Source organism: Corylus avellana, chromosome 6 (genome assembly GCF_965113065.1).
Source record: "Corylus avellana chromosome 6, dhCorAvel1.hap1.2, whole genome shotgun sequence".
Classification (NCBI taxonomy): domain Eukaryota; kingdom Viridiplantae; phylum Streptophyta; class Magnoliopsida; order Fagales; family Betulaceae; genus Corylus; species Corylus avellana.
In genome coordinates this window covers 790746-801836 of record NC_142495.1, presented here as the reverse complement: position 1 = coordinate 801836, position 11091 = coordinate 790746, and the positions used below count along the sequence as shown (strand labels likewise).

Here is an 11091-nt window from a genome sequence, read left to right as displayed (position 1 = left end):
AGAGTTTCTATGAGGTTCATATGCCCAAACAAATATCAAGCAAAACGCTTTCTGTTTAGACATGTGGGTTTCATAAAAACTCTTATATTCATCATCTGAATTACTAATAATCCTAATTAAAACAGAAATTTGAAAAGTCTATTTGTCTTAGGGCTTGTTTGGATGTGTTTGAGGGGTTTAAAAGTGCATTTAACACTCAAAAAGTTACTTTTTTTTTTTTTTAAAAAAAAAAGTATCATTTTGATAAAAAAAAAAAAAAAATTGAAAGCGTTTTTAAAATTCCAAAAAAACCTAAAAATAGTTAAAATGCATTTTTGAAACTTTTGCCAAAAATCGTTTTTTTGACTTAAAAACTATATTTCTCAAATACAATCTCAAACATGCTTTTAGGCAAGTAAGTTTCATATTCCGAGGTTGATTGGAGTGGGTGATTTCTCTTGTACTCGATTTTAGGCTACCTAGATTTGGGCAGATATGGCTCTTTTTCCTAATAATTATTTATTGTCTCAATTGGATTTTTCTTTTTGGCTTGCATCCCTTTCTTTTGTGTGAATAAGAGTAGGACGTGATAGGATATAATTATATAAATGTGTTCTCTGTCTTAGGGCACGATGGTTACCTGTCCACATCTGATTACGTTCTGTTCTTTTAACAAATAAAACTTGACGAACATGAAAGAACAAAATCTTTTTTGTTAATATGTTTTGAAAACTTATTTTATGTTTTTAACCGTGTTTGGTGTTTGAATTGTTTATTAATGTTTTTGTTTCAAGAAAAAAAAAAAAAAAGACAGAAAATGAATGAAAATTTTAACAGACACAATCACATTATAATTAGAATTATTACAATGTAAACATAGCCAATAATTATATTTATCAAAATATAAAAGATTTGAATATGTTGACTTCATTAACGTAGGGTGAAAACAGTAGTATATTGAAACATATAAGCTCACGTTCGGTCGCCGTCGGTAACAAAAGGCAAGAAAATTATAATTAAAATAAATAAATAAATAATAATGTTATCAAAATAAAGGCATAGCTTTGTTTGTTATTTTTTTTTTCAAAGAAATAATAATAATAATAATAAATAACTAAACACAAAATACTCCTAATATATAACATTTTTCACTTTTAGGTCAAATCAATAATAAATTCACTGATTGTTTATCTTGTAATAACGTAGTTGTCTTGATCAAATTATTTCTATTCCATGAAAACCTCACGCCTTTGTTAACAACTGACAACTACCCAACACCAAACACCATTATCCCACATGCATGTTATTATAACTCCACGGAGCGAGGGCGACAGAGGCCAGAAATTAAAATCAAGGAAAAACCAGACACCTCACCAGTGCGAAACAGAGAGATCGATAATGGTGAACTTCGTGGAAGCACAGAAGCCTTTGTTGCATGGGCTAATGAAGATGGCAGGGATCAAACCCTACACGGTGGAGATCCAGCCAGGCACGGTCATGACCTTCTGGGTCCCATTGGAGACCATCAAAAACCACAAAAAGGGCCAAAAGCCCCAGCCCCCGGCTAAGCCCAGCAAGCCCGTGGTGGTCCTGGTCCACGGGTTCGCCGCCGAGGGCATCGTGACGTGGCAGTTCCAGGTCGGCGCTCTCGCCAAGAAATACTCGGTTTACGTGCCGGATCTCCTCTTCTTCGGAGGCTCGACAACCGACAAAACCGACAGGTCACCGACATTCCAGGCCGAGTGTTTGGCTGCAGCTTTGGGGAAGCTCGGGGTGGAGAGGTGCACCGTGGTTGGGTTCAGTTACGGTGGGATGGTGGCGTTCAAAATGGCTGAGCTGTACCCGGAGCTGGTCCAGGCCATAGTGGTTTCAGGCTCGATCATCGCCATGACCGACTCGATCAGTGAAACAACGCTGAAAGGCCTTGGGTTCTCTTCTTCTTCGGAGCTTTTGCTGCCCACTTCCGTTAAAGGCTTGAAAGCGCTTCTCTCTGTTGCTGCTCACAAGAAGCTGTGGTTCCCGGATCGCCTTCACAAAGACTTCCTTGAGGTTTGAATTTCCGATACATGTTCCAATATTGTCTCATACGTACGTAAATTAGTGGATGATAGATGTCACATGATTTTCATGGATGAACTAAAGTAGAAGAATAATTCGGTTGCTCCAAATGAGGAAAAAAAAAACAGAAAAAAGAAGGTGGAGTAGCTAGGTTGACAGATATGGATGCTGTAGTATAAGCAATGGTTAAGATTGAATTTAAAAGTTGGCAAAACTTTTAATAGGAAAGAAAAAATGAAGAAAGATTTTAAAATTTAATCTTCACCGTTACTTAAAGTACAACATATATACTGTTATTGCCTAATCCGAATTAAACTGCTCTAGTATTTCGTTTATGATAAATTGAAAGTTTGGAAAGAGGACTTTTATTACCAGTCTAATCGGATCATCTTTTATCATATATATATATATATATATTAGCCGTTAGATATGATTATACTATTTTTCATTTTGAAAACTTGAAATGAATATAGTTTCAATAACTTTCATAACTTGTTATTTTACTTCATTTGAGAAGTGAAGTTAATACTCATTTTCTATTAATGTTATCTAAATTTAAATTAAGAAAAATAATTTTAAAATTTCACACTTTTATTCAAAAGATAAATAACATGGAGACTTAAGTAGAGTGCCACAACCCTTGGTCAATTGGCAAGATGTAAGTCAAGTCAATCACGGCGATCCACGAGCCTTAAATTCGCTCAACGAACAAGAAGAAAATACCATCTTAACTCATATGCTGTGGGCCTGTGGCCCGTGGGCAACTTTTTGTTCTCTTATTATCTCTTGTGGGATCCTGATATTAAACATCTCGACATGTACTAGTACAAATAAAGGCATTGTCCTTAGACATGTGAGTCACTTCACATATAATTATTATCCCGGCGCTTTGGTGTGAGATCATGAAATCCATTTCAAGTGAAATAAATAGGATCCATTTCATGGTCCAAATTAAAATTAAATTTTGCAGGATTTGTAGCTCATAAAATTAAAAACTGGTTAACATAAAGTTACTGTTAATTCAATTAATTAGTACGAGGCTAAAAGGAAAATCTCTTGTAATTTTTACAAAACAAAAAAAAATATTAATCTAAGCATCATGGAATTATATATAGGTGATGTTCACCAACAGGAAGGAGAGAGGTGAGCTCTTAGAAGGTTTAATCGTGAGCAACAAGGATTCCACGGTTCCCAATTTCCCACAGGTAATATATATATTTATCTAGATCACATTCTGCCCGTCGATTGCCTCGTTCTACTTTTGTACATATAGTCTACCCGTTTCTATTGCAGAAAGTGCATCTTTTATGGGGTGAGGATGATCAGATTTTCAATCTGGAGCTTGCTCAGAACATGCAAGGGTAAGTCTGATTACTCCTATGAAGAGTAGTTATATACCAAATGTTTATCCCATAATGTTAATGTGCCAGTTATAATTAACCCATGATTTTTCTTTTTCTTTTTTTTTTCAAAAAAAAAAAAAAAAACAAGAACGGATTCAAGAGTTGGCTGATACTGCGACGGCAGCATAATAAAATGAAATAATGATATGATAAGAATGTAGTTTCTAACATTACTCCTATAAATAAGATCAATCATGACAAAGAGGCACCAAATGGTTCATACTTTATGGACCTATTATGGCCACCACTAGGGTTGGTAATTCATATTTGTGTGTCAAATTCAAATCGTATTGAAATATGAGTATAAGACTATATATGTCAACCATTTAAATCAATGGGTCAAACTCTTTAACCATAAGTTGCTAATTTCGCGTTGGATTCACAGGTCGCATCAAAAATTGATAGCTCTAAATGTCGTTTGTCGACTTCGGCTTGTGTCGGGAAATGGATATAAGGCTATATAAGTCGATTATAACCCGATTCATTTAATTAAACAAGTCAAACTTCTCAATCCTAACCTGTTAATTTTGTGTTGGGTTTGCGGGTCCCATAAAAAAATTACCAACCCTAACCACCACAAACAAGGGAAGTATTTTAGAGTACCAATATTAATTGTACTGAGACTATTTTGAAAAATATGAATACAGGCAACTAGGAGAAAGTGCATCCTTTCAAGGCATAAAGAAGGCCGGTCACTTGGTTCACCTGGAACGACCTTGTGTTTATAATAGGTATCTGAAGCAGTTCCTTGCCTCCTTGCACGCAGACAAAGCCAAGAAGTGACACGATTTGAAGCATGCACTCCCCTGTTTACTTGTACTTCGTGGCACTGCTAGTGTTAAGCAGAAGAAATAGCAATATAGTGGGAAGCTAAGCTTGTTTCAAGGATTTGAAAGATTTGAAAAAAAGTATTACTTTCACTAATTTTCCCATTTACAGTCCAAAAACATAAAACAACTGTGACGGAAAAACATACCACGTGATGCTTTCTTGCATGACATTCACTTCAGAAACAGTTTAAGATGAATGCATGCATGCTTGAGCAAACAAGTTCATCTAAATGACGACTGAATCTCTTCCAGGGTTCTGCCTTTAGTTTCAGGAACCCAAAGTGTCACGAAGACAACTGTAAAAGCAGCGACCGTGGCGTAAATTGTGAAGGTACCTATTGCAATGACGGAACTATATGAGTTAGAGTCACCATGACAGATATATGCATGCCGGAAAACACACGCACGCACATACACAGAGGTAGATGTATATATACCTCCACTGTTCCAACTCAAGAGTAAGTTTGCAGTCATTGTGATCAAAAAGGATATCAGCCAATTTGCAAACGTTGCTATGCTGCCAGCAAGGCTCTTAATATTTACCGGAAGTATCTGAAAAAAAAATGTGCAATTTGTGTTCAAAATTAATATTTACCTAAAGTTGGAGATAGATGAATAGACTGCCCTATCCTCAAGAAAATTCTGAGCTCATCAATCTCAATGCATGTTTCAACCACTTAACTTATGGACACAAATATTAAAAACTGTCTTTATTCTTTCTTCTGACAGTGCAGAAAAGGAGAATCTCCCTTTGCCCCTCGGGCTAGTTGAAAATACAAGGATCTCCCTGATAGAGTTGTCATGTGAACATATACCACTAATCTCATCTTCATCCACAATCCTCTACTCATCCATATTACTGAATTTCATGAGTTCATCAAATAGACAGACATCATCAAGATAACCACATGCAACATTCTGGGCCCTACTGAAAAACTGAAACCTTACATCTCTCTGTAGAATTACAACCCCACATCCAGGAACTACAACATTCCTCTTACTTAACTCTGATAAGAAAGGTCAATGAAATTTCTGAGAATACTCCTTGTATCATCAACTAACCATGGGAAGGTCAGTGTAATGTTCTCTTCGGATATCTTATTAATAATTCACATATTCAACTCAACTCAACACCACCTTAATCCCATACCAAAACTCCGACCCATAATTTAGTTGTCAATGATCAACAAACAGAAAAGCTCTATCGAACTCACACCGATGGTTAAATATCCAATTCCCGACATATAAAAAGTATTCTTAATCAAGCTTAAGCTAAATTTAGTCCTTCAGAGGGAGAATTTAAGATTCTGTTTTCCCAATATGATCCCCAAGGTTCACCATCCCCTCAGTTTCCAGGTTTCTTTACCATCAAAGAAAACAATAACCATATGGAAAACAATAATTTTGAGTTCCTTGCTGAGTAGGTGATATGATTCCTACAATAATTTCTGTAACCAAACCTACTACTTGAACTAGTGACTAATAGTGAAGTAGCACCGTGGTAGTGGGTTTCTAAAGAAGTTTTTAAAACTTTTTAACACCATACTGGTGGAGCATAGGCAGTCTGACATCAGGCTGACTAGAAATTATCACCAGAACAAGTAAGAACTTGACCAACTAAAAGTACTTCATCAAATTGTTTAGACCTTATGCATCAGACATGAGGAAAAGAAAAAATATCTTCATGATGTTGTTAAAATACAGGTAATATTGCATACCTCTGACATTATAAGCCAAGGAATAGCTCCCATTCCAACAGAGAATGAAATCACTAACAACTGTATGGAAAATTGATAAAACTCAGACATTAATTAAAACAATAGTTCAAACTATACATAACAATGTATATGAGAAACCATACCACAAGCCCAACGAGTGACAGTATACCAAACATTGAATATAAATGAGAATCTTCTGATACAGAGCCCTGATAAAGGTGAGTGAGAACAAGATGGAAGAGAAAGCATAAGAATCAATTAAAACATGATAAGCAAATGCATATCTGATTTATAAGCTCCAGATCAAATGAGAAGATTTTACATATTATACTAAATAAAAGATTACCTACCTCTAGATAAAAAGCAATTGCAACAAGAAGGAGGCTAAGAGTCACTCCAGACGATGATACCTACACAAGTGGTTTCAGATTTTGTTCAATATGTATGTCCACAAATAAACATTATAAGAGAACAAATTTGTTCTGACGCACAATAAGAAGCACCCTGCGCCCAGCTTTGTCCAACAACCAAGTAGTGATCCCAGTAGCAAGAACCTATTGAAAATAACAAGCCTATTTTAAATAACAATGATAAGACCTTCTTTTGTGATGTTTGGATATCAACATGAAGCAGCACAAAATTGTAATGTATCAGGGCATCTTTTACCTGAATGGCACCAAGTCCAAAAGTTGCCACATTACTTGATGATACCCCTGTTTATATTCATGGGAAACTAATTAAATCATCAAAGTCAAATAATGGAATGCAAACCACCTACAATATTGTAACCATGACTATAGTAAGGAAAACAGTGATTTGATTTCTACCATTGATCTGCTAAGAATGCATTTAGTTAGGATGAGAGCCAGAGTGTGAAAGATAAAATTGGGTATGTAGATTTTAGACCTTAAGATTGGTAATTCTCTCACATTAAAGTGTCCACGTAACACAGTGAAGCATGAATTAGGCGATCTCTAACAAACAGTAGATGTTTTCCTTTTATCTTTTGGAGAAAATGATTTTCGAGTAGATGTCAAACATCAGATTTGTCATACAAATGTATCATACCGAAATCCATGTAATATAGAAAACCATCAGACTAACTCTTTATCTAAAGCTTTAATTAATAATACGATAACAGTTCAAAGCCCAAAGAGATGTTGGTCTAACCGGCACTTGAAAAGATGTTAGTTGAATAGAATATAACACCATTGATACCACTGAGTTGCTGGAGCACAAGTAATCCAATCCCTATCTGCAGCATATGGTAGCAACATATCAGAAGGGAATAAAAATTCACGAGTATAGAAAACAAGAATTAATCAGAAATTTCAAAACCATTGTACCGTTAAAGGAAACCAATATCTCTTTCTCTTGAGATCTGAAAAGCTTATTGTAGTTCTTTTGCTTGATGATGCTACAGATCTCTGTCAAAATTACATCAATAATAAATGATGATAATGTTAAGAAAATAATAAAAATAATGTACTCGTGCAATAAGCTTATCATCCAGAACTTTATAGTGCAGAACTTGGTTGACTATGTTTCTAGATGACATGAATTTGGTTTAAGTACAAGAAATTGACTCATAGAACATTCAATACCTTGATTTCATTCACTTCAATCGAAATGTCTGTATCAAAACCCCGTAAAACTTGCAATGAGGCTTCAAAATCTTCTGTCATCCCCATTTTGGCCTAATACCCCAAAACCCAAAGAAAAAAGAGAAAGAGAAGACATGGAGCAGAAAATCAGCAAACATAAGAAGATATCAAAATCCAATCAATACAATATTTATCTTGTGCTTCATACCAGCCATCGAGGAGATTCTGGTACGAAAAACAAGCCAGGTATCAATAGTGTACATGGCAAAATTCCTGCAATAATGTGTCAATGATCCCTTAATTCAATCCATGTATTGATCTACGTATTTCATTGGTAACTAATGTTATATACAACCGAGGCTGTAAAATTTCAGCCAGAAACTTAGTCATATATGAACTTGTGATAAGAAACTGACGCTCTAAGAGTTTGATATTTGCATCTTTAACATTTAATCTCTTTACACAGTGATGAAATATCTCCTCCCGTAATATTTCTTTATTTTACCAATTAGAAAATAGATGAGTATTTGGTGAATTTTCAAATACTTATCTATTTGATGAGTATCTGCTAGCATGTACTCAATCTTGAAAAATACATTTTTCAAACTTGTTTAAGTACTAAAGGGTTATAAATAATTTTGTTGGCCAAATAACAGTCAATACTACTCTTTCAACTGAGGAAATACCAAAAATTTGGCATCCATAGGGCTCACCTAAAACTGCAAGCACTCTCCAGTTGACAAACATCCCCAAAAGATAAGCCAGCATTACTCCAGTTGTCACTGCGAGCTATACAAAAACCAAATTGAATTACTTTGTTATATCATTAAATGTGGATACTAGTAACAAAAGTGCTAACGGATAACCAAGTTAAGAAGCAAGACTAGACATCGAACCTGGTTGACAGACCCGAGGCTTCCCCTCATGTTTTGAGGCGAAATCTCAGCTATATATACCGGTACCTACATTTACAAATTAATGCCATTGATGCCTGATTGATTGACATAAAGAAATGAGATGCTTCGAAGTTACCGTGTAAGATATTATACCAACGCCAAATCCTTCCAACAACCTTCCCATGTATAAAAATGACGCATCCTACAAGAGCAGCATAAACTAAATGCAATTTGACGAGCTTACAAAGAATGCAGTAACAAAGAAGAACATCAAATTATCTGTGCTCACTCACTTTGGCAAACGATATTACGAGCCATCCAATTATATTAGGAATTGCAGCGATCATAAGTGACTGCAGTTCAGCAAAAGAAAGCAACATTCGGGTATATTCATAGTTGAAACATTCTCCAATTTTGCCTCTTTTTTTTTCTTCCTCCATAAAGAGCAATGTGAACCCAAAAGAAAATAAATTGAACGAAACCCATTATACCCCTTTGCGCCCAATGTATTCCGAAATTTGACCACTCGCGATTGCCCCAACCATTGCACCCACATTTGATAAAGACCCAAATAGAGAGAACTGTTTTCGAAACAAATAGTGTTAATCAAAGGCACAAAATAAAGATTGAGAAAACAAACTAGAATCAAAAGTCACACCTCTGAGACTGAAAGTCCCAATTCCTTGACTATTTCAGTTTGCGTAGGGGACGAATACCCACACTGTACATTTGAAAGATAGAAACCAAAAACAAAGCAAAAAGAAATTTGAATGGGCAAATGGTTTTGTTAAGACAAAATTGTGATTCAGATAAATGTTAGAGATGAAACGGTGGTGTTACAGTGAAGCCGAATTGGATGGGGCCCAGGGCAACGATGAGGACGCAGAGTAATACGGAGATGGAGCCGTCGCGAAGCATCTGGGCCGAGGAGCCCATGATACTGGACTGCCTCGAGCCCATTCTATACCAGCTCCCCGTGTGCAAGAACGGCTTATTGAGGTCCTCGGATTCATCCCTGGAACTGGAAGTCATTGCAAGCTTTCTACGCTAAATCCGGATTGTCCTTCCTCCGACTCGTCCCAGTTGAAATGAAATGTCACAGAAAACAAATCCAGAATCATCCACTACTCGAGCTGTCAAATGATGCGTGATGAGGAATGGGGAAGGTCGGTGGGCCACGTCGGAGACGGACAGCGTGTGTAGACTTGTCGCTTTGGACATAGGTAATTTAAATATTGGTCTGATCCGAGTTTTACGGGTCGCTGAAGACAACGACATCATTTCCACATGGAATTTGTCTTTTATGTGGATCTCGCAGCTTTAAACTCTCCATAATTACTTCACACGTAACAAACGGTCCATATGTGTTCGAGTAATTTTTAACGGTCGGGATTTAATTTTATATAAAAAGTATTTTTTAGCGGGATCTATATTTGAGAAAATATTTTTTTAGAGAGAACACATGCTTAAATTAAAAGACCTAAATAGATAGAGTCGACTCCTTACAGAGAAATTAAAGAAAAAAAAAAAAAGGAGAGTGACCGAGTAACCCCTTTCAATGGAGGAGTGGATTAAGAGAGGTGGCTGCACAGCACATTGATCACTAACATATTGAGGTAGCCGCATAGCCACTTTTGATTTATTGTAGTGATTATTCGACCATCTATATGACAATTCCTATTGTAATGTCCTGCCAAAATAAATATAATATTTTACAACATTCTTACGGTGTTATTACTAACAAAAGTGGATGAGAAACACGTGGGATGATGGGTGGTGGAATGATTGCAATAAATCTAATCTAAAAAAAAGCAACAAAAGAAAAAGAAAAATAGAAAGAGATAAATCAAACAAATGATGGTGAGAAGGGGTACCTAAGGGTCGGGGCTAAGCTCTTATCTAGGCCCGTAAATGAGCCGACACACTCGAAAAATCACTCGATACCCGCTCGACTTTGCTCAAACCGAGTTCGAGCTCGACACTGTAATAGCTCACTCGTTACTGCTGAAACTCGCTCGATAAGCTAGTGACACATGCTCGACTCGCTCGAGTAAGCTCGACGGGAGCTTGTGAGTTCGACTCGTTTAAGTCAAAATCGGCAGGCTCGCCCGTGCTCGTTAATGGATCGTGAGCTCGAATTGTTTAACTCGATAATCGACCGGCTCGCCCGAACTCGCTAAGGGATTGTGAGCTTGACTCGTGTAGCTCGAAAATTACCCGGCTCGCCCAACTTGTTTAGGGCTCGTGAGCTCGACCCGTTTTGTCATCCGACCCGACCCAACCCACGCGACAATGTAACTAAACAAATAATTAAACATGTTATTAATCAATAATAATCATAGCTTCAATGTGCATACAATTAACTAATTAAGATGTATGGCTATAGGTAACTAATATTATATGGACTATGTTATTATTTATAGGTTTAATGTCCATTGTCCAATTCCAAAATAATAATAATAATCATAGGTTCAATGTGTGTACAATTAACTAATTAAGATAAAAGGCTATAGTATAAGTGTATAACTAACATTGTATATAGTATAGACTATGTTATTATTTATAGGTTTAATGTCCAATATCCAATTCATAAGTTAATAATA

General features: G+C 36.1%; 2 protein-coding genes across 3 annotated transcripts; one reads left to right on the top strand and one right to left on the bottom strand.

The window, feature by feature from the left end:
- The first annotated feature begins 1361 nt into the window (after positions 1 to 1361).
- Positions 1362 to 4223, top strand: LOC132188867 (uncharacterized). The gene is made up of 4 exons (XM_059603432.2): positions 1362 to 2028; positions 3153 to 3242; positions 3331 to 3398; positions 4088 to 4223. Exons 1-4 carry the CDS (start codon positions 1378 to 1380, stop codon positions 4221 to 4223), a joined length of 945 nt encoding a protein of 314 aa, XP_059459415.2. The 5' UTR covers positions 1362 to 1377.
- LOC132188865 (sugar transporter ERD6-like 6) lies at positions 4122 to 9663 on the bottom strand. Of its 2 annotated transcripts, XR_015912638.1 has the most exons (19): positions 9329 to 9663; positions 9147 to 9209; positions 8980 to 9069; positions 8782 to 8841; positions 8625 to 8690; positions 8489 to 8554; positions 8306 to 8381; positions 7801 to 7865; positions 7593 to 7685; positions 7335 to 7415; positions 7159 to 7243; positions 6655 to 6701; positions 6480 to 6542; positions 6339 to 6398; positions 6132 to 6197; positions 5989 to 6048; positions 4708 to 4822; positions 4417 to 4605; positions 4122 to 4269 (listed from the first exon to the last, which is right to left on the bottom strand). XR_015912638.1 is itself a non-coding variant. In XM_059603430.2 (18 exons), the coding sequence occupies exons 1-18, from the start codon at positions 9518 to 9520 to the stop codon at positions 4493 to 4495; spliced, it is 1461 nt and encodes a 486-aa protein (XP_059459413.2). In that variant the 5' UTR covers positions 9521 to 9663; the 3' UTR covers positions 4122 to 4492. The 2 variants fall into 2 exon arrangements, 1 of the variants encoding a protein (XP_059459413.2); XM_059603430.2 differs by having other exon boundaries at positions 4122 to 4605.
- Positions 9664 to 11091: the final 1428 nt, after the last annotated feature.